Genomic DNA, 26,348 nt, shown 5'->3' with positions numbered 1-26,348 from the left:
TCTCATCAGGCTGACCTCGCCTGGAGCAGCTTTGTTCTGCACAGTTCTCAGGAGGGAAAGAGACAGGAGGTGCACAGGATGAGCCTAGAAGTGCAGGGCTATAGGTCAGCTCTCTGCCCCTGGGTCCCTCATACACCTGGAGGAGAGAAGCCCCGCACTGCATTCTGTAACCAATCAAAAAACAACCCATTAGTAGCTATACCAGGGCAAGAACTGCAGAGAAAAACAAAACTGAGTTTAAAAATAAAAGCACACCAGTTGCAACCTGGTGTGTGGTTTCCCTCCCTACCCACACTCCCCCACCACCACCACCCTGACAATGCATCTGCCCTGAAAGATAGCCTCTCTCGCTCCTGGAAAGGCTGTGTGCTGAGGAGCATGGGGTGGCAAGAAATAAAGCAAAGGAGACTCGCGATTTACCTCTTTGGGGTTTCTGTTTCCTTGGGTGTAAAGGTAATACATGAACACCTGGACTGCCCGTCATAGTGCTGTGATCTGTGCAGAGTGGGCACTGAGTCCTGGTTGATGAAGTGCTGTAGGGAACCCTCTAGGCCAGGAAAGGGGTCTGGGGATACACCTCAAAGCTTAGGAGGTATCAAACAATCCCAGCCCGTGGGCCAATCGTCCAGCCTGGCTGGGGAGGACTACCCACCCGCACCTCCCTACAATACTCCAGAATCTTCAGCAGCCCTTGCTTGTCAATGCCCAATACAATCTCAGAGCTGAAAATTCCTCCCAAGTGGAAAAGATTATTGCTTTAATTTCCATTTCACCAAGATGTGTGAACCGAAACGCAAGTGTTAACTCACCCACAGTCCCCAGGCCAAGATGACAAGTGGTGTTCCTACTCCCAGGCGGTGCTCTCTCCACTGACTCCCAACCCAGGTGGTTCAACAGAATCACCCTGGCAGCTTTCAGTGACTCAGATCCTCAGAGGCTGACTCACAGGTGTGGGGGCTGGGAATCTGGTCAGGTAAGGCAGAAAACCACCCCCATTTCAGAGCTTCCCATGCCCACGCGGGCTTGGTGGACTTGCGGCTTAAGGAGGCTGCAGGACAAAAGTACCAGCAGAGTGAGGCCCAGGAAGAAGAGAAACCTTTCCCGCAACAGATGGCCCACAGCTCAGCTCTGGCTCCAGAACACAAAAGAGATTATCAAAAATAGCAGCTCAGTGAGAGGCATCTGCTGCAAGCACCAGGCCTCATGCAGCTGCCATAGGAAAACACTCTCGTCCCACTTTCCACTCCACACGGACCCTTCTGAAATGCAGTCTGGACGGAGCGGGGAGTGGGAGGGGGCAGCAGATGGAACAAGAACAACAGTGGCTGAAAGAGCTATTCTCCTCTAGCTTGGCAAGGATGGAGAAGAGAGCTGCCCCACAAGAAAAGTCAGGGCAGAGGCTTCGCCCAAGCCCTGTTCCCCCAACGCCTCCGTGAGCAGAGGGAGATTCCCTCACTTTTCTCCCGTGGAGATTTAGACTTGAGACCCCACCACAAGGCCAGTCTCCTCCTCTCAGCCCACCTCATTCTCCAGGCCTTCTCTCCCCCGTGCCCTGCAAGATCCTAATAAAATGACCAACAGGAGGGGGGCGGGGGGAAGTAAACCTTTATTTGGAAAAGAGAATTTAAAGCCCCATTTTGTTTCCAAAACAGAAACAAATAACAAAACAAAAATGATTAGCAGGCTACCTGCCCTCTGCCATCTTCAGCCATATTTAAACTGCATTTCCTGGCAGAGAACAGGGAAGGACAATCGTCTTATTGTAGAAAACAACCGGGCACTGTCCTCTCCGGTGGTGCCCACAGAGAGACAGACAGACTGTACGGTGGGGATGGACAGACAGGCCTGGGGCTCAGACAGGCACACGCCCAGTACCCAGGAAACACTGTTTAAGAATACACGCATTTAAATTTCCAAGAACCTAGATGTGGAAAGTTTATAACCATGAACATAGCAGAAGAATTCAAGCTGGGTCTTTGGCTTTCAGAAGAAGGAGAGGTCATTAAATTCACCTCTGGCTGTCTGCCTGTCTCAGGCTTCCCAGCCATCCCTTCAGCCTTGTGCTGGAGGGCAAGTGGGCAACAGCAAGTCAAATCCACCGGGGCCAGCGGTTGCTCTGTGTTCAGGGAACCCGCAGGGCCATCCCCAGCAACAGAAGGTTAAGGCAGGCAGGTGACGCGTGTGGGCACGGAAGCCCCCTGAGTGGGCCAGGTGCCCTGCTCGAGGAGAGGGAAAGCAGAGGCAACGAGCAGCAAGGCATTGCTGGCTTGAACAACTCCTCAAGCACTTGTGCCCAAGGCCACCTTTTCCCTGAGAAGGTTTGGCCTGAGCTAAATAGCAGGCTTTTCTAGGGAGAAAACGGAAGGGAACGAGGGAGGCAGCAAACAGTAAAAGTGGTGGAGGGAAGAGAACAGGTCCCTGAGGTCCTGAGTCCCAGCTGAGGCAGCTGCAGAGCCCGCCTGCTCTTTCCCTACTGGACACTCCCACCTTCGCCCTAGTGCAGCAGCAATCGCCAACTGGTGACCGGTGAGGCCCAAAAGGTTGGCAACCGCTGGTTTAAGGAAACCTTTGGGGCAATGGTCGCCAACAATAGTCCGCAGACCACTGGTGGTCCGTTAGGTCCGAAAGGTTGGCGATCGCTGGGCTACAGAGTCCAGTGAGCCCATTGTTTCTTGAAGTTCTTTCTCCTCACCCTCAAGGAGTTTTAAATCTCAAATCACTATCCCAGCCCACTGACCCCACACGAACTTTCACCCTCCTCAGGGACAAGCCTAGTGAAAGCATACGGGGCCTGTGGGGAGCTCGGGGGCGGAGGCTCAGAGGCCTCTGGGGCAGGTACTGCATCCCCAATTGTGCTGCTCCAGGCTGGGGACCCATGCGTTCCCAGAGCTCGGATGATGAGCATGCCCTGGCTGGCATGATGAACGCCTAATGACACAGAGGGTAAAAGGAGAAAGGCCCATGCCCCTGCTGCCTGGCAGCACACAGGCACCAGGTCGTGCTCTCAACCTGCCCCTAGGCTGACAGCCTCCGTGTGGACAGCAGGCTGAGGGAGGCAGGTACGGCCGCACAGAACAGTCCACCTTGAGAGGATGCACACACACTATACACATGTCACACGTGTGTGCCTGGCAAGAGGGCTGGGCACAGAGGTTGTGAGGACGGGGAGGAGGTCGGATCAGAAAGTACCACCAAGAAATGGCCTGAAAGCAAATAACAAATGAGATCAGTAGCTCCTACAACCCTGGTAATTAAAAATCAAGAGGAGCGCTGGATACATGGAAGGAAGGGGGAACCCCCCCTTCCACCTCGCCCAGGGCCACCAAGGATGTGGCACAAGAGGATTAGGAAGAGGTTGGGGCAGGGAAGGGACCACAGGCAGAGAGCCTGGACAGGCCCGCAGATAATCTAACCATGGGAAAGGGGAACAGGACGGGGGCTGTAAGTTTCTTGGACCTAAGTTTCCAGAAGCATGGGATATTTCCAGTCTCTGACCCAGTGGGCTCTTCTAGAAGAGCGGCTCTCTTCCCCTGGGAGCCCATCATGGGGCGGTCACTTCCATCCCGAAGCTGGCCAGCAGGCAGAGGTGGTCTGAAGAGCAGAAGGGGTTGGGTAAGCCATTGGCAGCCCAGAGAATCTCTTCAGAGAGGAGGGAGAGGCGGCCCAGGAGCTTGAGAGTTCCATCTTGATATAGCCTGTGACCTGGGGCACAAAGCAGAAGGCAGAGGGTAAGAGAGTCAGTCGCACTGCATGGAGAGGGCGGGGCCTATGGAAGCTATGCCTCGCAGAGACTGCATCCCCTTGGCTGCCCACCCTCCTTCACCTCCTGCTGCCTCTAGGAGAGGCCTCATTTTTCTCAGATACTCCGTGATATAGCAATGAATGAAGCAGGGTGGGTTCAGAGTATATGCCCAGGCCCAACATTACAAAATCTGATTTTCTAAGAGAAACTGGAAATCCAGATTTTTTTATTAAAAAACTTTATTTTTAAACATAGGCAATCAATTTAAACATTTTAAAAGACATGCTTTAAACAGACACGGCATATAGACCGATACACTGTGGCCACCAGAGTGGGGTGAGGAGATAAGAAACAGGGTCTCTAACCTAACCAGTTCCTCACTAACCAGACACCGCTGAACAGACCCAGTAATCTCGTGGTGCTCTATTTCCCCCCCTCCAAAACAGGGATGGAGAGTGCTTGTTCTGCCCCCCTCTCTCTAATGCTACAAGGATCGAAAGAGAAGTCAGACAAGTGGCCTAAGAGAAGGATGATGAGGATGAGCAGTGCTAGGTAGGTATGAAACCTGCTCTTTTGCTGGTCAAATCCCAGCAGCCCAAGTCATGCCACCAAATGCCTGACCTACCATCAGCTGTCCCAGGGACTCATGTGGATGGCTCTTAGGAACCCAGGACCCACCAGGCTTACCAGTCCTGTTCCCGTTCTCGCAGGACTCAGCTGAGAAGAAGATGTAATCCACCGTGGTTCCAATACCCAAGGGCATTGTGGTGACCTCTGGGCGGCAATGCTGGGGCAGGAAGTGAGTATACACCGAGGTCAGGTGGAGGCAGTGCTGGATGGTGCCTATAGTCCTACGGGAATAGAGGATAGTTTCAGTCAGCAAACATTATTGAACTTTTTTCAAGGTTACTTTCTCTCTGGGTTTTATAAAGTATTTTTTTTTTTTTTTGGTTTTTTAAAAATATTTTTTATTGATTTTTTACAGAGAGGAAGAGAGAGGGATAGAGAGAAACATCGATGAGAGAGAATCATCGACCAGCTGCCTCTTGCACACCCACTACTGGGGATGTGCCCGCAACCAAGGTACATGCTCTTGACCAGAATCGAACCCAGGACCTTTCAGTCTGCAGGCCGACGCTCCATCCACTGAGCCAAACCGGTTTTGGCTATAAAGTATTTTTTTTATTTTATTAAAATATATTTTATTGATTTTTTGCAGAGAGGAAGGGAGAGAGATAGAGAGCTAGAAATGTCGATGAGAGAGAAACATCGACCAGCTGCCTCCTGCACACCCCCCACCGGGGATGTGCCCGCAACCAATGTACATGCCCTTGACCGGAATCGAACCCGGGACCTTTCAGTCCGCAGACCGACGCTCTACCACTGAGCCAAACCGGCTTCGGCAGGTTTCGGCTATAAAGTATTTTTAATGAATGATCCCAAGTAACATTCTCAACAAAAATTCCTCCCCATGCTAATAAGAGGCTGACAGTCTTGGGTAAAATTAGCCTAGAAATAGCACATGCAACTCATTCCCCCCAACGTTCCTCACCCCCCGTCTCCCCTTAACCCCTGACGAAGCATACCCTGTCATGGTCAGCAAGCTCTTCTGTGAGGCCTCACTCCATTGAGGAAAAGTGTGTGGGCTTTTCCTCTGCAGGCACCTGGGTGGGTCCCCTCTGGCCTCTGTTCACTCGTATGTCCCTCCATAAGCTTAGCAGGTATTGAGGGAAGGGAGAGCTCAACAACAAATGCTCCCCAATTTAGCCTTAGGAAGACCAACAGGAATCTCTCTCATATTCTGGAATGCAAGCTGAAGGGAAGTAGGATTACCTGGGGGAGATGGGCTCAGGCTCAGGCTCAGGCGTGTCTTCCTCCAGAACGGACTCGGCCCAGCCAGCAGGTCGCTCTGTAGAAGACCGGAAAGATGTTTTGTCATTCGCAGACAGTGAAGCAGGGTCAGAACCTTGCACCCTGAAATCCTTCTCAGATCCATGACTGGATTGCTCCCAAAGGGTAAAAGGAAAAATAGTGAAGGGTGGAAAAAAACAATGGATCAAAGTCAGGAACCGCAGGAAGATAGAGGCCTCTAATGTAGACATTTATCTTCCTTGACTCAGCACCTTCTCTTAAAATTTAAATTTATTTTTAAAAGGTGATGTAGCCGAAACCGGTTTGGCTCAGTGGATGGAGCATCGGCCTGCGGACTGAGGGGTACCGGGTTCGATTCCGGAAGGTCAAGGGCATGTATCTTGGTTGCGGGCACATCCCCAGTAGGGGCATATGATCGATGATTCTCTCTCATCGATGTTTCTAACTCTCTATCCCTCTCTCTTCCTCTCTGTGAAAAATCAATAAAATATATTTAATAAATAAATAAAATGTAATGTGCTGTACATTACAAAAAAATAAATAAATAAATAAATAAAAAGGTGATGTAGTCAGCTCAGGCTGGCGTTGCTCCATGGTTAGAGTGCTAGACCCCATACACCAAAGGATCTTGGGTTCGATTCCCAGTCCAGGGCATGTACCTCACTGCAGGTTCCATTCCCAGCCCACTGGAGCAAGTGGGGGACGCAACCAGGCAATGTGTCTCTCTCACATAGTTGTCTCTCTCTCTTTTCCCCCTCACCCCTTTCACTCTCTCTTAAAAAAAAAAAAAAAAAGAAAAAAAAAAAAAGAAAAATCAATGAAAAAAAATATCCTCAGGTGAGGATTAACAACAAAAATAAATTTAAGAAGGTAATATAGTCACATAGTATAAATATATATATATATATATATATATATATATATATATATATATATCAGTGAAAAATCTTCCTCCCATTCCAGGTCCCTTGCCATACAATTCTCCTCTCCGGAGGCAACCAATGGCACCAAATTTCTGGTATATTCCTCCAGAGATTTCCTATCACACACCATCTATTGTGTGTATATGTATACATATATATGTGTATATATGCATGTACACATATATATACTTTTACACACATGTATATATACACAGACACACAAAGAAAAAGGCACATTATCAATATCAGGAAAGAAAGAGGGGAAATTATTACAGACCCTCCCTACTGACATTAATGGGTGTTATGGACTAAATGTTTGTGTCTCTCCAAAATACATTAAAATCCTAAGCCCCCAATGGGATGGCATTAGGAGCCGGGGTTTTTGGGAGTAATTAGGTCATCTACATGCCCCAACTGGGCCTAGGGATTGAACCTGCAACCCAGGAGACCTCATGAATGGAATTAATGCCCTATGAAGGGATCCCAGAGAGCAAATATCATACCTAATAGTGAAAACAATAACTAAGTTACAGGTCTTACAGTTCTCTATTTCAAACTTATACAGAGTTAAGATAATCAAGACAGTGTGGTACTGGCCTAAAGATAGACATATAGGTGAATAGAATATAATTTAGAGTCCAAAAACCCATATGTCCACAGTCAATTGATTTGTCCTAAGGAGAGGGGTGAATGGAAAGTGACTGCTAATAGATGTGGGGTTCCTTTGAGGGTAATGATTTTGGTGTTGGTTACACAACTCTGATTATATTGTCACTGACTTGTATACTTTAAGTGGGTGGATTTTATGGTATGTGCATTTATTCTCGATAAAGGTCTTAAAAAAGGATAAGGAAATGTTACAATTTCATGCAAATTTGATAATTTAGATGAAATGAAATATTCCTTTATATATCTTACATTTCCATGTTAATTTGATTTTTTTATTTTTGTTGCTATTATAAAGAGTTTTTTCATTATGCCTCTTTTGTTCTTGTTAATCCTCACCTGAAAATATTTTTTCCATTGATTTTTAGAGAGAGAGAAAGGAGAAGAGGAAGGGAGAGAGAGGGAGAGAGGGAAGGAGGGAGGGAGAAAGAGGAAGGGAGGGAGGGAAAGAGGGAGGGGGAAAGAAAGAGAGAAACACTGATGTGAGAGATACACATTGCCTGGTTGCCTCCTATATGTGCCCAATTGGGCCCAGGGATGGAACCTGCAACCCAGGTGCATGCCCTTGATCAGGAATCAAACCTCGACCCTTTGGTGCATAAGCCAGTGCTCTAACCACTAGGCAACACCAGCCAGGCTTCATTATATCTCTTAACAAATATGTCATTATTTTTATATGACTACTATGGCTTTCTGTATATTAATATTGTACCCAGCCTGTGGGATCAGGCCAAAAACCATCTCCTGAGGGATCCCGGACTGCAAGAGGGTGCAGGCCAGACTGAGGGACCCCACCAGTGCGCAATCGGGGCCGGGAAGGGACATGGGAGGTTGGCCAGCCAGGGAGAGACCGAGGGAGGGCTCCAGGGTGTGTCCGGCCAGTCTAGCTCAGTCCAGATTTGCCAGTCCCCAGCAGCAAGCTAACCTACTGATAGGAGCATCTGCTCTTTGGTAGTCAGTGCACATCATAGCAACTGGTCAATCAGTTGACTGTCTGCCCCCTGGTGGTCAGTGCATATCACAGTGAGCAGTTGAGCTACCTTAACATGTCATTAGCATATTATGCTTTGATTGAACAGATGAACACTGGGCACTTAGCATATTAGGCTTTTATTATATAGGATTAATTCTTGTGCATCTGGACACTTTTGCCTACTCCTTAAATAGGTCAGCAAATGGGCTTATCTAATTGACAGCTGTTTTTCACCCAAATCATCAACTCTTAGAGTTTACTAGTTCTATTTTTGTTTTCTAAATTATTTTCATTTTTATCTTCTATCCTTCTGCTTTCAGTTTGTTCTTTTTTCTGACTTAAGCTGGATGCCTACTATACTTACTTCCATCTTTTTTTTATTAATATAATTCTGTGATTCTAAATATTTTATATTGTTCTATGATTTTTTTCATTGAACAGTTACAGCTATAATCCCAAAAATATATGGTATTTTCAGTATTATTTTTAGATATTCTGTAGTTTCAGTTTAAATTTTACCTTTGACTTAAAATTTTTTAATATTTTTATAAATGTTCCAGAGATAGTATTTTGATGTCAAAATCCTCAACAAAATTCTAGCAAATCAGATCCAACATTACATCAGAAAGATCATATACCATGACCAAGTAGGATTTATTCTAGGGATGCAAAGATGGTACAATATCTGCAAATCAATAAATGTGAAACATCACATAAACAAATTGAGAGATAAAAATCACAGTCATATCAATTGATGCAGAAAAAGCAATTGACAAAATCCAACACTCTTTCTTGATAAAAACTCTCAGCAAGGTGGGAATAGAAGGATCATACCTCAATATACCGTATTTTTCAGACCATAAGACGCACCGGACCATAAGACGCACCAGTTTTTAGAGAAGGGAAATGAAGAAAAAAAGATTCTGAAACAAATAGTGTCCTAAAATATTTTATGTGCATTAAAACCCAATATCACAGTCATAAACACATGTAATCAACCCTGTAAAGTAAACAGCAGCATTTAGAACCATTTTAGAGCCGGGCAAGCACACAGAGACCACACAGAGCCGGGCAAGTAAAAAAAACTTTTTTTTTTACAGTATATGTGTAGGCTATATTTAGACCATAAGACGCAGGGACTTTTTCCCCCCACTTCTGGGGGGGAAAAAGTGCGTCTTATGGTCCGAAAAATACGGTAATAAAAGCCATATATGAAAAAACCACAGCCAACATCATACTCAATGGGCAAAAACTAAAACCATTTCTCCTAAGAACAGGAACAAGACAGAGATGCCCACTCTCACTACTCCTGTTTGACACAGTATTGGAAGTATAGCCATGGTGATTAAACAAGAAGAAAAAATAAAAGGCATCCAAATGGGAAAAGAAGAAATAAAACTGTCCTTATTCTCAGATGACATAATACTGTACATAGAAAACCCTAAAGACTCCAACAAAAAATTTTTAGACTTAATAAATGAATTTGGCATTGTAGCAAGATACAAAATTAACTCCAAGAAATCTATGGCATTTCTACACACCAATAGTGAACTTACAGAAAGAGAGACTAAAAAACAATCCATCACACCTAAAAAATTAAGATACCTAGGAATAAAATTAACTAAGGAGGTAAAAAACCTATATGTGGAAAACTACAGGACACTAAAAAAAGAGATAGAGGAAGACAAACAGATGGAAGAACATACCATGCTCGTGGATTGGTAGACTCAACATCATCAAAATGTCCATACTACCCAAAGCAATCTACTCCCCATTAAAATACCAACGGCATATTTCACAGACCTAGAACAAACTTCCCAAAAATTCATCTGGAATAAAAAAAAAAAAACCAAGTAGCTGCAGCAATCCTGAGAAAGAAGAACAAAGTAGGTGGGATCTCAATATCAGATATCAAGCTATATTACAAAACCACTGTACTCAAAACAGTCTGGTACTGGAACAAAAACATATAGATCGATGGAATAGTTTAGAGAACCAGAAATTGACCCAAACCATTATGCCCAATTAATATTCGACAAAGGAGGCATGAACCTACAATGGAGTCAAGACATCTTTTCAATAAATGGTGTTGGGAAAATTGGACAGATACATGCAAAAAAATGAAACTAGACCACCAACTTACATCATACACAAAAATAAACTCAAAATGGGTTTAAACAAGACTTAAACAGAAGACAGGAAACCAAAAATACTAGAGGAATCCATAGGCAGCAAAATCTCAGACATATGCCGAAGCAATTTCTTCACCAATACTGCTCCTAGGGCAATGGAAACTAAAGATAAAATAAACAAATGGGACTACATCAAAATAAAAAGCTTTTGCACAGCAAAAGAAACCATCAACAAAACAACAAGAAAGCCCACTGCATGGGAGAACATATTTGCCAATGTTATCACTGATTGGGGTTTAATCTCCAACATTTACAGGGAACTTATACAACTTAACAAAAGGAAGATTAAAAAACCCAATCAAAAAATGGGCAAAAGATCTAAATAGATACTTCTCCAAAGAAGACAGGACAGCCAAGAGACATATGAAAACATGCTCAAAGTCACTAATTATTCGAGAGATGCAAATCAAAACCACAATGTGGTACCATCTCACACCTGTCAGAATGGCTATCATCAACAAATCAACAAACGACAAATTCTGGCAAGGTTGTGCACTGCTGGTGGGAATGCAGACTGGTGCAGCCACTGTGGAGAATAGTATGGAGCTTCCTCAAAAAACTAAAAATGGAACTCCCATTTGATCCAGTGATCCCACTTCTAGGAATATATCTCAAGAAACGAGAAACACCAATCAGAAAGAATATATGTATCCCTATGTTCATAGTGGCACAATTCACCACAGCTAAGATTTGGAAACAGCCCAAGTGCCCATCAGCAGATGAATGGATTAAAAAAGTGTGGTACATCTATACAATGGAATACTACACTGTGGTAAAAAAAAAAAAAAAAAAAAAGAAGAAGAAGAAGAAGGAATTCCTACCATTTGCAACATGGATGGAACTGGAGACCATTATGCTAAGTGAAATGAGCCAGTCAGAGAAAGATAAATATCACATGATCTCACTCATTTATGGAATATAATGAACAACATAAACTGATGAACAAAAGCAGATCCAGAAACAGAGAAGCATCGATCAGACCATCAAACCTCAGAGGGAAGGTAGGAGAGGATGGGGGTAAGGGGAAGAGATCAACCAAAGGACTTGCATGTATGCATATAAGCCTAACCAATGGACACAGACAACAGGGGGGTGAGGGCATGAGTGGGGTGGGAGGCAATGGGGGGATAAGGACACATATGTAATACCTTAGTTAATAAATAAATTTAAAAATAAAAAATATTTTTTAAAAAGATTCCTGGTTTTTATTTTGTTAAAACTGAAATGTTTATTTTATGCTTCAAGTATAGCACGGATTTAAAAAAAAATAGCCTATTCTTAACATAAAATTGCCTATGTGGGATCCTACTACTGCTTAACCTTAGGATTTTATAATCTTAAAACACCTAGTCCCTGCTTCCCTGCCTGAGCCCAACTGATACAAGCCCTATCCCAGTTCCAACACATGCCATCATCATCATTATATGTTGCTACAGTTGTAATAATACATTTACCTTTGCAATTGAAAAAAATTGAGCCATTGAAATGTTTGCTGCTCTGTGCAAAATGCCAATTTATGTTCCAACAAGAAAAAAATAAATTCATTGCTTACCACCAGTCCTTTTACTACAGTTTTTTTCCAGTCACTGTTGGTTGTCATAAGTTAGTCTTCCGGCATCTCTCCAAGAAAGGCTTTTGGTGGAGTATAAAATTCTTTCCTTGAAGCCTTGCTCCCATCTTCTAGAGTTGAATGTTAATGTAAAGAAGTCAGATGCTAACCTCATTATTTTTACTCTTAGAAGTAGCCCGATCTTTTTGGTTCAACTGTCCAAAGGATTCTTTTATCTTTGACTTCTGATAACTTCACTAGGAAGTTAGTGTTGCTTCTCCAATATTATTATTATTTTTTTTTTTACTAAGATATGGCATATCCTCTCAATCTGAAGATTCAGATCTTTTCATCTTTGGAAAATCTTCCCTGAATCACACCTTGATATATTCCTTTAGTGCCATTACATTGGTTTTCTTCTTTGTTAACTCCAATTATATGTTGCCTTGACTTATCTTTCACTACTGCCATTTTCTCTCTAGTCCTTTTTATCCTTTTACTTCCTTTTCTTTTGCTTCCCCCCACTCCTCTTTGACTGTCTCATCTTGTTTTCAGCAATATCTATTCTTTCTTATGCTGCATCCAATTTTGTATTCATTTTATGTGATTTTTTAAATCTTTTATTCCATTTCTTTCCTCAGCTCTACAGCTTACATTTCATCTTCTGATGTCTTGCCATGTGCCTGAATTTATGTTTAAAAGGCAATGGTTTTATTTTTGTGCTCTTATTTTATAAAGGCAATTGCTTCATATTTTTATTCATGGAAAAATAATTACAATTTTCATATGCTCCATGGCAAGAAGTTTTATCTTTGAAGTTAGGATTCTTTATCTGCCTTTCATTTTTCCTGTTCCTTCTATCTTTTTTTTTTTTTTTTTTTTTTTTTTTTTTAGTATTTTAGTGCAGATCTCATGCTGGTTTCTTTTGGGCAGTCCAGCTTTGAATTAGCTGAGGTTTCACTACCAGTTCTTTATACGAAGTTTATATAAGAGAATTAAAAATACATCCCAAGTAACAGAATTTTCCTTATGACACAGGGTGTGTATGAATCCTTTTCATTTTTGCTTCTCCCTAGGCAAAAGATGTGTAACCCTGAATATTAGACTGCTCGATGCAAATATGCTTGATTCCTTAATCAGTCTTCCATCTACTGTCTCTTAGGACTAAATCATGTTGAGATAATGTCCTATCACCACCTGGGCATCCTTTCCTTATTGTTGAAACAAGGATTTTGGTTTGGTGCCTCAGGTACATTCCTCACCTTGGAGGAAGGCACTCTGCTGATTCTTTTTGGAATCCATACGCCTCACAGATAAATCTCTCCAGACTTCCTCCAACACCCCTGCATGATCTCTAGTGCTTCTCACAGCCATTCCACTGTGTTGTGGTTTGTGGTTTCAGATACCTTAGATCTTGTATTCTTAAAGATGGAGTTTACATTTCTTTATTCCATTTTCCTTGTTGCTTCAAAGTGGTTTCAGAGTCAAGAAGAGTAGAATGTCAAGTATGCTCTGCTATGTCCAGTCTGGAAGTTCTCAGTAGGACTATTTATTACAACCAAGGCTACCATTACCTTTTGATTCTCAAACCCCTAGCACATGAATCTTCTCTCCCATATATGCTGTCTACGTGCTAGTTAGTAGCAACTTTGGCCTAAAAAAGGTAGTAAGTCATTTCCTTAAGGTTTCAGAGCTGGTTAGAACCCAGGTCTTGATTCCTGTCCATGTTCTCATGACACTGCACATCAATGCATGTGTCTGGCCACTAAACTCCACTGACCTTCCTTCTAAGCATACTTATAACCAGAAGTTGACCTCTAAGAATTAGGCCGAGGAAAGACTAAGAAATCATATAATTGACAAATATCAGGGGTAAAGAGGTTTTAAAAATAAAACAACTTAGTTCCCATTACCTGGCTTAGTATCTGTCACTCCTTCCATAAGAATCAGTCCTACAGGTCGCTGACAGGCAATACTGCAGAAGCGGAAACGTAGCAGGAAGTCTCGGCTATATTTACGTCTCTCTGTAAACCAGGAAAAGCCACACAGTAAAAGAAAGGAAGAGAAGCCACTTGTGAGCTCTCCTTAATATAAAAAAGCTTCCAGCACAGGGGCAGGGGAAATCTGGCTCAGAAGACAAGGAGGTGTTCCAACGGCTATGACTTAAAGTTGTAGAATCATTGGGTGACCATGAGGATAGTGAGAAAAACAAAGACCTTGCTAAGGGAACTGAGGAGATTCTACTTTCTTGTCATGGAGGTGCCAGCTTTCTTTCAAAATGGGCATGAAGGCACAGCCACCAAGATCATGGTGCATGCTCACCTGATCTCTTGGGATGACGGGAGGTGACATACTGACAGCCATCAGTGATGCCCAGGGCACTGGGCCACAGTGGGGCCTGCAGCTTCCTCTGGTAAAGCTGATGGGAGAAGTCTTCCTGTCCAGACACCTACAAGGAAAGAGCAGGTGGGAATGAAGGAAACCAAGATGAAAAAAGGAAACAGCCCATTTTCGGGGACATGCAGACACACACACACACACACACACACACACACACATTCATATACTGCATACACAATATGAGTAAAACATAAGTCTTAGGGGAAGGTTAAAAATAAGGAACTAATTAAAATCTTTTTTTTTTCTAAAAACACTGAAATGTCCATGAGACAGGAATGAGGGATAAGAGAATGAGGTGTGTGAGTGACAGAGAATAGAACTGTATGAACATGTGATCCCCTAACTTTTACCTCAGAAAAATCTTCACAATTCTCCACAGAGAATATCAACTTTCGGCAGCTTTAATGTGCAAGGGGGAAAGGTTTATCCTGATCTTTGGATCTTCTGGATCAAGGTCTAGCATCGTAAGCCTATTATTGGGAAACCACAGGGTTGAGCGGAATGACACATGCACCAACGCACTTTACTTACATCACCATCCTCAGTCAAAGCCTGGGTACGGACAGAAGGCAGCAGGGGAAACATTCGGCAACATCAGCCATTTGCATATCTCCAACGTGTGTTAACAAAATTCCCTTTATTTCATTTAACAACAAATATGTGAATGCCAACTATGTGTAGGACACGAGCTAAGTGCTAGGAAGAAAGCAGTGATAGGCACAATCTCTTTGCCCTTGAAGGACATTATTTTCCAATATGCCATCTGAAGAAAAACAGACCTGAAATTGAATGGCTGTGTGACTTTGGGCAAGTTAGCCAGCTCTCTTGGGTTCAATATCCTGTACTATAAAATGGTATAATGATACCACATGTAATTACTAGTTGATAATAATAATCACTACCAAAGTATGATTGCTTCCTTTGAAGTAGGAACTGGAAAACACTTCATGTGCATTATTTTATTTAACCCATCAAACAAGCAAGCAAATGAACACCTCTGAAGTAGGTCCCATTATATCCCCAATGTCTGGATCAGGCAAATGAGGCTTTTGGAAGTTAAGTGACGTGACCAAGGTGGAAGAGCGGGAATTCAAAATGAGTGCTCTTAATCACCACACCTAACGGTGCCACCCAAGGTAGGCACTTAGTAAATTCTTTGCCTGTTTCCTGAGCTCCTTGATTACAACAATCTTCTGGAAGGATAATGCCTTTCACATGAGGCAACCAAGACATTGCTGGCACCTGAGTAACCTCATGAAAATAAAAGCCCACAATGCTCAATAATTCAGTCATTTTGTGTCCTTTCTCCACTGTGCCTTGCCAAAAGCTAAGCAAAAAGTTGGATGGATCAGTCAAAGCAAAACAGAGGAACAGGAAGATTAAGTAACATTAAAAATTAGCTAAAAAATTAGCACACGCTGAATGCCCAGGAGCACAGCTAAACAAACTATGATAAACTATAAGATATCTGTGCTATCAACATTTAGCCATTAAAGCGAATAACACAGATCCATATATACAGTGTTAAGTGAAAAAAAGCTACAAAATAAAATATATAATGTTTATAAACACATACATGATAGATTATATACCAGCTGTTAGAAGCACAGATAGTGCTGGAGGGTGAGAGCTCTGGAGCCAGACCACCCAGCCACAAATCCTGGCTCCGTCACGAAAATGACCTGCATAATCTAGAGCAGTGGTCGGCAAACTTATTAGTCAGCAGAGCCAAATATCAACAGCATAATGACTGAAATTTCTTTTGAGAGCCAAATTTTTTAAACTTAAACTTCTTCTAATGCCACTTCTTCAAAATACTCACCCAGGCTGCGGTATTTTGTGGAAGAGCCACACTCAAGGGGCCAAAGAGCTGCATGTGGCTCGCGAGCCACAATTTGCCGACCACAGATCTAGTGTAAGCAAATTACTAGTTTCTCTGTGCCTTAAGTTTTCTTATTTGTAAAATGGAGGCAATGATATAAATTATGAAAATTAATGATTACATCTAAAGTGCTTAAAATAGCACCTGGCACATAGTAATTGCTTAATAAATGTAAATTAAGATTATATTATCATGGGAACATCAGTATCACTATAAATGCATAAAAACGATCTGGAAAAATGCCACCAAACTTCAGCTATTACTTGACTCTAAGGGGAGAAGCAGGGATTGTAGGTAATAAAAGGGGCTTTGGCCTGATTTTATGATATTTGGATTCTTTCTAGGATGTACTTATGTATTACTTATAGACTCAACATAAATTAATGATAAAGACTGAAAGGATTCCAATATGCCAAAGGCACTCAAGAGCTAACTTCCAGGTTTTGGGTACAAGAAAGCAGGAGGGAGCCAGAATCGGGATAACTGAAGTCCCTGCCACAGAAGTAGCGCTGATGCCACACCCAAGCCTCTCCCTGGGCCGTGTTCCCACCCGCAGTGGTCTGCCCATTTCACCTTCCAGGCTGGCATCCCATCGTACTGGAGCTCTCCGTCCCTGATGAAGTTGTAGAGAGGTGAATCAGGGACGGAATTCAGGTCCCCACACAGGATGATGGGGCAGTGGCTGCCATCTGACAACCTAGCCACCTTGTCCACTTCAGCCAAGAGAATGGCCATCTGGGCCAACTTGACATCACCCCGGCGTGGGTTGTACAGGATGTGGGTATTAGCCACACATAATGGGGCCACCGACACTTGCCCCAGGCCTTCTGGGACTAGTGGTTGCAGCAGCAACACTAAGCCCACGTTATCCCGATTGAGGAGTTCCAAGCCAGGCCGGAAGTACTCCACAGGGCTGGCGCAAAGCAGACGGAATCTCGTGGGCTTGTAGCAGACAGCACAGCCATCCGTCTTACACCCGGTCCTCCTCTTGTAGAAACAGGTAAAGCCTGCAGGAACACCCCACCAAGAAGATGGATCAGAATCCTTGAACCCTGAATCCCTCCAACCAGTGGCAGTAACCCAGACGGGTATGCAGAAGGCATTGCTCCTGCTGCTCAATAATGGGAGTCCTTGCCCTTGCCAATCCCCTGGCTCTGCAGAGGTTTCCTGACAGTTTCAACCAGATGAGTGAGAGGCTCTAAAGGGAAAGAAGGAGAGAGGGGTTGAAGCAATATAAGTTGACAGGGAAAGCATGGAATCTAAAGTCAGACAAGTTGGCCCTGGTCACTGGATAGTGTCGGCCTGTGCACCAAAGTGTCTTGTTCCATTCCCAGTCAAGGGCATGTACCTGGAGTGCAGGTTCAATCCCCCAGGAAATGTGTGGGAGGCAACCAATTGATGTGTCTCTCTCATTCTCACACTAATTTTTCTCTCTATCCCCTACTCTCTCTCTCTCTCTCTCTCTCTCTTTCTTTCATCTATCTCTTTCTATCTCACTATCCCACTCTTCCCACCCTTCCACTCTCTAAAAGTCAATGGAGCCGTATCTGGTTTTGCTTAGTGGATAGAGTGTGTTCGCCTACAGACTGAAGGGTCCCGGGTTCGATCCCAGTCACGGGCCCATACTCAGGTTGCAGGCTCGGTCCCCAGTAGGGGGAGTGCAGGAAGCAGCCAATCAAAGATTCTTTCTCATCACTGATGTTTCAATCTCTCTCTCCCTCACCTTTCCTCTCTGAAATCAATTAAAAAAAAAAAAAAAAAAAAAAAAAATATATATATATATATATATATATATATATATATATATATAATTTTTTTTTAAAGAATGGAAACATGTCAAAAATAAAAATAAATGGAAAAAATAATCTTGGGTAAGGATTAACAAAAAAATATATATATATAATAATAATATTAATAAAATAAAGTCACACAAGCTGGAGTTCTCGCTCCACAACCTACTAGCTTTGTAGTTCTGTGACCCTGAGCAAGTCACAGAAATTTTGAGAAACTCAGTTTCTTCACTGTAAACTGGGACTAATAATACTCGACCTCACAGGTTTGGTTATTTCAAGAATTAAAGGGCAACATGTCACAGTTACTTTAAAACTTCGAACTCTTTCTTTTTCACCCACATAAAGGAGCTAGCTCGCAGGTGAGACTGAAGGTTTACTGAGACAAAGGAAAAACATGGTGTCTTCGGAGAAAACAGACAGGGCTGCAGGAACAAAGACTGGCACACATGCCAGGGAGCTGCATTACCCATCATTCGCAGCGAGGGCTCCAGCTGCTCCCAGTAATGATCTTCTTGGACTTCCTGAAGACACAGGATCTGGGGAATTTACAAGGAAACCAATCACTCTAGAATGCCCAGAGTGCTGAATGGGACTCCCACCCCAGGAGCAGACAGGGGCCAGGTGGGAAACTGCTGTGGGTCTCAGGCACTGACCCTGCCACAGGACCGAGAGCCAGTCCCAGCAAGAACAGGCCAGAGTGAAGCTGAGGAGACCAGACACATACACTGGATTTTCCCCCTCAAGTCCCCCTCCCTGCACAAAGGTGCTGGAAAGTGCACCTAGGGAAAGCCTTCTCAGCATCTGCCAAAACTCAATGACTTCAGCCCCAGGAAGGACTCCAATCATGTGGACAACTATGGGAATGACTCATTTTCTAAGAGCACTGGGAAATAGCCCAGGGCCAAAGCAAATGTAAGATGCACTGCCCTCCCCGCTCTTCACTCACATCAGGGTCCCAGTGCTGGAATTCCTGCATGAGATTTGCAAAGCGATAGTTCCAGTTGAGGATGTCCGGGTGGCAATGCAGATAGAGCTCAGAGCTCTGCTGCATCAGGTCCTGGGCCAGGATGTTATAGGACATCAGAGTGAATTGGAACTGAGGGCCATCCCCTGCCTCCAGGCCCTGCATATCTAGCTGAGTGGAGAAATCCTCCCATTCTCGCCACAGGATTTCTGCAAAGGGGTTGGAAAGAAGAGGTCATGATAAGTACATATTACCCACAGGCCCCACCATCTCCACCCGTCTCAGTGATACTGTTCTCAAAGTTTTTCCCCTTCCATGTCACCGATCCCTCTCTGTGGCCATCTGAGCAGATCTCTAAGGACATTCTCACATTAGACAGTAAGCTCCATAAAGCCAGAGACAATCTTGGGCTGTTCACTACTGTACTCCCAGTACCTAGCATAATGCCTGGCACCAAGTGCATGCTCAATAAATGCAGGTTCACACTTTTGACAAATCCATTGGTCTCAGAGGATTCACTCAGATGAATGTGCTTAATGGTCACCTGAGCTTAAAGACTTCTCAAGAATCTCAGCTTGGGTATTTATATATATATATATATATATATATATATATATATATATATATATGTGTGTGTGTGTGTGTGTGTGTGTGTGTGTGTGTGTGTGTGTGTATATTTTTTTTTTTTAATTTTTACAAAGAGGAAGCGAGAGGGATAGAGAGTTAGAAACATTGATGAGAATCATAGATCAGCTGCCCCTTGCACAACCCCCCAATGGGGATGTGCCCGCAACCAAGGTACATGCCCTTGACCGGAATCGAACCTGAGACCTTTCAGTCCGCAGGCCGACGCTCTATCCATTGAGCCAAACCGGTTTCGGCAGCCTTGGGTATTTTCTAACCTCGAAATCTGGAAAATTTTGTAGGGCTAGAAACCACTTGTCCATCTCCCTTAAAGCATGGAGCTGCATAGTGGATTTCAAACCTATCTGAGCCACAGAACTCATTCTTTAAATTTTAATGGAAGCCCAGTATGTGCCACAGATCAAACAGGAGTCCTTCTGTTGAGGCACAGAGCAGAGGCCCCAAGGGCTCTCCACTTCCTCCCAAGAAGCCCTTGGATCACCTCCAGACACACAGTCTCATGGAGAATCAGAACTAGGATCCGCTTTGTTCTGCCATTAGTGAGCTAAGTAACTTTAGGCATGTCCTGCTACCTCTCTGCACTGGCATTCTTTCCTCTGAGAGACCAGGGGCTAGATGAGGTGATTTCTAAAACCCATCTAGATCTGACACTGCACGAGTCTTTGGAAAAAGAATGCAGTGGCAGAGTTGGCAGAGCTGCCCACCGAGCAACTTCTTAAGCAATGGCTCTGCCCACACCCACGACAGCCTGACCACCTGCTCCCCTGGCTCTCTCAGCCAGTTGTCAGACTCACCATGATAAGGAATTTCTACTGGGGGAGGCTGCAGCTGCCCCAGGCTCTCAAAGGACCAGATGGGAGCCTCTTCCTGGGGCATAGGCTCAGGTGCTAGGCTCCAGGCGACCACTGCGGGGTCCTCTTCCCACTCCTCTGCAGCCAGTGCACCCATTGGGAGGATGGTGCAGTCTGCATACTGAGGGCCCACCTGCATGGGGACAGCTGCCCACGTTGGGCCCTCGCCCTCTGGCAGTGACTCCTCTCCCAGGACCTCAGGGGAAGGCTCCTCTAGGTTCTCTGCTGCCTGCAGGTCACTCAGCGGCCTGCTGCACCACTTGTCCTCGGAAGCAGCGTCCTGTTCTCCAGGATAATCCATCAGGAGTGCCAAGCTGCTCTGGGCTAGTCCCTTATCTATGAGGGGACCCTCGCTCACAGTCGAGAACACCTGGCTCGACCCGTCTTCTCGCCACTGCTGCAGCAGCCCCTCACACTCTTCCTGGTCCAGGCCCTGAGGGGCCATGGCAAAGTCACCCTCTACCTGGGGGGGCGAGCTCTTCGCCAGGAGGGCATTTTTCCGACAGGTGAAGAGAGCATCTAGGAAGAGAGCCAAAATACCATGTTACGACAGCATCACTCCGCCCACACTCTTTTCCCAGCTAGAATGTGAATCCCATACAAAAATCATATTCACGGGGACCCTCTCCCCCAAGTGGAAGTCCATTCTGGGGGACTCTTTCCCCTCCCCACATGGGAGTCCGTACTTGTTCTTTCATAAATTTCCACCTTTGCTATTAAAAAAAAAAAAAAGCAAAGAAGAATCATATTCACTTCGCTCATCTTTGTTCCATCTCTGAGCCTACCCATCTTAGTGCCTGGAAGTTCATCATCATCATCATCAGGGCCAAGTTCTTACTATGTGGCAGGCACTATTCTAAGTGCTTTGCAAGTGCTGACTAACCTATATGGTATGGATCTGATAAATATTCAGTGTGGGAATAAAGAGTGGCTGACCCACATAATCTAGGACAGAGATGGTCACATATAAACACACCTCTTTATTTCGAGGTTGAGACTCCTATGAAACATCAACTCTCTGGTTCTAAGAGCCACTTGCACTGGAACCAGAACGCGACCATGAGTTAGAACAGTGAGCTGTGGTCTAGCACTGAAGTTAATAAAATTATGTGACCTTGGACAATGCCCCTAGTGAGATGGACTTGCTCTTGACTGTGAAATGGGGACAGGGGACGTGTGAACTACATAATTTCCAAGAAGTTTTCTACTTCTATACATCCCCTGGTCTATGAGTGAATTCCAAAAGAAAAAGCCCTAAAGTAGACAAGAAAGGTGTCTCAAAATCTATACAATTTACTTCTTTTTTTATTGTTGTGAATCCCCACCAGAGGACATTTTTTTCCATTGATTTTTGGAGCGAGTGGGAGGGAGGGAAAGAGGCAGGGAAGGGGAAAGAGAGAGAGAATCTTAGATGTGAGAGATACCTCGATTGGTTGCCTCCCGAACATGCCCCAATCAGAACCTGAAACCCAGGTAGGTGCCCTTGACCAGGAATCGAATCCAAGACCCTTTGGTACATGAGCCAACTCTCTAACCACTGTGCAACATGGGGGGGGGGGGGAACTACAATTTACTTCCTACAAAAACCCTTGGTCTTTTGTCAAAGTTAATTATTCTACTCACAATTTTTCACAAACTTCATTAGCTTTCCCATTCCATAACACAACAGAGGCTGTAAATCAGGTGCCAACAAGTGACAGCAAGAGACAGCTGTCACCCTTCTGCTACAGCATCCACAAATGACGGCCAACAGGCAAGAAAGCAAGTGGGGGAAACTCTAAAATTAGGGCTCCTAAACTCCAGGCTCAGTACTTTGGTCCGAACAAACACTCCTTACACACCAAGTCCCTTATTTGTGGTACAGAACAAGTGGCATGCATGATGCTGACCCTCAATCACTGGATTAATTTTATCAGCTCTATTTTTTTTAAGGCAAGGAAAACATCAAAATGGTTCAAATGTTGACACTATCTTATGGCCTATCCTCTATAATAAAAGCCTAATATGCAAATCAACCGAACAGCAGAATCACTGGTGGAACAACCAATCGCTATGATGCACACTGACCACCAGGGGGTAGACGCTCAATGCAGGAGCTTTCTCCAGCCCACAGGTCCCAGGCCAGCCCAAGTAGGTGCCAGCAGGGCCTACTGATTGCTGGCCAGGTCTAGGGATGCTACCAATGCACGAATTTCATGCACCGGGCCTCTATGTGAATAGTGGTTTTCAACAGTTTTGGTGACATTTGGCCTTGTCTGGAGACACTATAGTTGTCACAGCTGTGGGGATGCTACGGGCATCTTGTGGTTAGAGATGAAGGAGACTGCTGAACATCATACAGTGCAAAGGATAGCCCTACAACAAATTATCCAGGCCCAAATGTCAATAGTGCTGAGACAGGAAAACTGCTTCAAACCCATGGGCTGGGTTGCTGGTTTTAGTCTCTTGAAAAACCCCCCATATGTAAAAGATGGCAGAGGTTCTTTGATTTACCTGTGGGCTGTTACTAGTTTCCGAATTTAGTAGGTTTTTTTGTTGATGGTGGTGGTTTGTGTTTCAGCAGCAGAATCCTTTTATTTAAAAAAAAATTAAAAATATGTAGAAACCATATAACAAAGTTAAAACCATTGGGGCTATTTTAATGGGGGTGGGAGGGGTTGAACCTCCTCTGAGACCCCTTAAAACTTCAGTCCAGAATGACAGACATGGCTGAAGGGATATTCTTTAGCTCCCTGAAAACAATTACTTCTGTGGCGTTTCTCATTCCTCAGAAGTGCCTACTCCTGAGCCATTCCTAAATTGCGTGCCCTCTATATTCTGAGGAGTGTACAAGGCACTAGAGACACAGCAGGTGTGATCCCACCCTCCCTCCTGGAGCTTGCGTTCTAAAAGCAGACAGAAACAAACATCTTATATGAAATACACACATATTATGTAATATGTGTGCACCGGGCCTCTATGTGAACACACTGCGGAAGGGTTCCAGGAAGGGAAGGCACAGAATGCAGTCGGACCCTTATTTCTAAGAGCATGCTTGTTAGCCTGTCCTGCCCCCAGATCGCCAGAGAAATCTGGGAGTTCTGTAGGATTTCGGAGTGCCTCGGGAATCTTAAAGACCAGGAATGAAAATAGGCAGGCGGTTCATGGAAAGTGAAAGACTCTCTCCTCAGCATCAATTGGGCATTGCTTCCATCCATCCCACTACATCCCTAAGCGCACAGGGACTGCTACGGAGCTGGGGTGGATCGCAGCTCTGGGTGCTGAGAATGTTTTTCCACCGGAGCCTTCACGGAGAGCAGAGCTGAGAGGCGCTGGGGAAACTGACTGTGGAGTGACCCTGGGAACACAGGTCTCCAGCCCACTGACCCGGGGCCGACAGGCTCCTTCCTACCCGGAGAACTCGGGCATTCGCCTAGGCCCGGAGTTGCCAACCCTCTCCGAGCCCCCAAAGCAGTGACCGGCGGGCCAGGGAACCGCTCTGCAGCCCGGGCCTGGGAGGGGCGGCTTCTGCCTTCCCCAGCCCGCCTCCGGGCTAACTGCGGCCCCACGCAGCCAGCGTGAGGAGGGGCCGTCCGCGGGGGTCGCCGGCCAGGCCTGCGCCTCCTGGAGCCCAGGCCTGGCTCCGGGGGGAGGGCCGCCCACCACCCTGGGCACTGCCAGGGAAGGGGGTCGTGAGGCCCGACTCGCCGCAAGCCGCCTCGGCCCCGCGGGGCCTGCCCCGGTCCGGCTCCCGCCTACAAGGACGCGGGGCCAGTACCTGAGAGGGCGCGGGAGAGGGCGCGACAGAGGCGCGCGGCCGGCAGCAGCAGGTAGCACAGACACGACGCTATCATGGCCGGCCGCCTCGCCGGCGTCCGCCTCCCTCCGCGCTGCAGCCGCCGGTCGCTCTCAGAGAGGCCCCGCCCCCCGGCTCGCCCCGCCCCGCCTCAGGCTCCGCCCACAGCTCCGCCCCCCGGAAGGCTCACGTGGCCTCGCTCAGCTTCAACAACAACTTTATTGGGGCCGTGGAACCCGCGTGGATGAGGGGCGGGGCCTGTTCCCATGGCAATGGACCCGCCTCTGACTCCGGGAAACCCTCCTAGCGCCGCAGTTTGAAATTACTAAGCGCCACGCTGGGGGCTCCCTAGAGTTAACCCAGAGGACACGGTTTTATTCTCACTTCCGCCCACTCACTGGGGTCCACCATGTACCTTCTCTGCCCTTCAGTTTTCTCATCTGTACACTGAGGAGTTGGGGTTTCCTAAGGCCTCACCCAGCCCTGGCTTCCATAATGTCACCCTTCTCAGCCCAGAGAGAGGGAAGAGCGAGGTCTCCGTGTTTCTTTTTCCTGACCCTACCGTCTCCTCCAGCTCAGATTCTAGGTCACAAGCTGAGCCCACACCTTTGTCTCCTTCCTCATCCTGTGTCAAATGGATCCTCTTTATACCTGGTCTAGGTAAAAGGTGACGTCCCATGGGGAAGGGGGCTTCCACAAGGACAGGCAGGGACCAAGTCTGGTTGTTTGTTTGGCTGGTTTTCGTGGAGGTATTTCTGTGCAACAGTGTCGGGCACATAGTAGGGCTAACTACATCTTCGTTGACTGAACAAAGCACATGTCATGAAAGGGAGGCCAGATCCCCTGGCAATTCTATGCTACCCAAAAGACCTCTGTTCCTCTCTCTTCTCCACTCTGCAACCGGAGTCTTCTGCCCCAACCACACTGAGGAAGAAAGGACTGTACATACTACCAATTTCGGTACCCAGTGTCTGAGCTGTGCAGTTTCCGATTTGTGGCTGGAGCCTCGGTTGTTCTGGAAAGCCCTCTGGGGAGTCACCAGATCCAGGACCAGCTGGATACATCATAACACTGAAAGGCTAAAAGGAGGAAGCAGGAAAGAGTCAGTATTGTGGCTTTCTGGCTGTTTTCCCTTATTTAGCTCCAGAGAAGTGTGTGCCTTCAGGCAACAGCACTCCTGCCTTGGCCTCCCATGAAGCAAAAGCTGCAAAAACCCCAAAAGCGATCTGAAGGTAGAAACTAGTACACAAATGTTACCTAAGGGTCCCCCCAAGTCAGGCCCACTCCTCTGATGTGGCTTAAATAGCCCTTCCTTGTACCTTCCTGCCATTTTGCCCCAATGGTTACCCAGAAATCCAAGTTCCAAACCAGACCCTAAATCAAAGTAATTATCTAGAAACTATTTTTATCGTTTTGTGAAATTAGGGTTTCCTTATCCACTTGGAAAATGTCTTAAAAATAAAAATTCCTAGATCCTACTCCTGGGGTTCTGATCAGGTCTGAGGTGGAGCCCTTAAAAACTGACCAAGTTATTCTGGTTACATTTTGGGAACATCTGCAGACGGATCTAGCCTCCACTGGGCTATTCATTGCATGTATGAGTAAATGGGTGTCAGGCTAATTGATGCCATGTTCTTTCAAAGGCTTTTCCTGAGGCCAATGAAGAATGGCTGGTCTCCTTTTGTTTCCCGATCCACAATCCGGTCTGTTGGAAAGAGTAGGATGATGTAGGGATCACAAGCTTTGGAGTTAGACCTCTGCGCCCAGATCCTGGCTCTGCCACTTTCTACCCTTGGAACTTCTCAGGTCAATCTAACCTCTTGGAAGCTTAGTTACCTCACCGTGCTCAGCTCAGGGTAAGCTTTCAATGTTTACTGTTATATACATTTTTAAATTTAAGCCAAAAACATCTCTGGCTACTGATAATGGAGGGTCATCTTCTACCATCCCTGGCAGAAATAAGGGCCCTTCAGACTGCAATATGGCACTGCTAAGCAAGCCAGGACTACAGATTTCAGGGAGACTTGGCCTACAGAAGTGCAGACACAGGCTTCCCCAGTCAAAAGAGAATTACAAATATAAACTACACCATCTGCAGCCTCATGATGTCAGAAATAGTCT

General features: G+C 45.4%; 1 protein-coding gene across 2 annotated transcripts; it reads right to left on the bottom strand.

Moving 5' to 3' along the window:
- Positions 1-1,593: 1,593 nt before the first annotated feature.
- On the bottom strand, positions 1,594-24,342 carry ANGEL1 (angel homolog 1). Of its 2 annotated transcripts, none has more exons than XM_084892816.1 (10): positions 24,210-24,342; positions 20,396-20,971; positions 18,939-19,165; positions 18,459-18,528; positions 16,773-17,206; positions 14,240-14,366; positions 13,831-13,941; positions 5,576-5,651; positions 4,430-4,593; positions 1,594-3,702 (listed from the first exon to the last, which is right to left on the bottom strand). In XM_084892816.1, the coding sequence occupies exons 1-10, from the start codon at positions 24,283-24,285 to the stop codon at positions 3,542-3,544; spliced, it is 2,022 nt and encodes a 673-aa protein (XP_084748942.1). In that variant the 5' UTR covers positions 24,286-24,342; the 3' UTR covers positions 1,594-3,541. The 2 variants fall into 2 exon arrangements, with proteins under 2 accessions (XP_084748942.1, XP_084748943.1); XM_084892817.1 differs by lacking the exon at positions 24,210-24,342 and adding an exon at positions 22,946-22,967.
- Between the last annotated feature and the right edge of the window lie 2,006 nt (positions 24,343-26,348).

The sequence above is a fragment of the Pipistrellus hanaki genome (genome assembly GCF_964339955.1).
Source record: "Pipistrellus hanaki genome assembly, chromosome: 1".
NCBI classification, from domain to species: Eukaryota; Metazoa; Chordata; class Mammalia; order Chiroptera; family Vespertilionidae; genus Pipistrellus; species Pipistrellus hanaki.
Note: the sequence above shows the minus strand (reverse complement) of the source record. Positions and strands in the feature narration are given on the sequence as shown.

Excerpts from the sequence above, each read along its gene's own strand:
- ANGEL1 (XM_084892816.1), bottom strand. The coding sequence starts at position 24,285 with ATGATAGCGTCGTGTCTGTGCTACCTGCTGCTGCCGGCCGCGCGCCTC. Across the intron at positions 19,166-20,395 it reads AGTAGAAATTCCTTATCATG|AAATCCTGTGGCGAGAATGG; the intron begins GTGAGTCTGACA and ends ACCCCTTTGCAG. Across the intron at positions 3,703-4,429 it reads CGAGAACGGGAACAGGACTG|GTCACAGGCTATATCAAGAT; the intron begins GTAAGCCTGGTG and ends TTTGTGCCCCAG.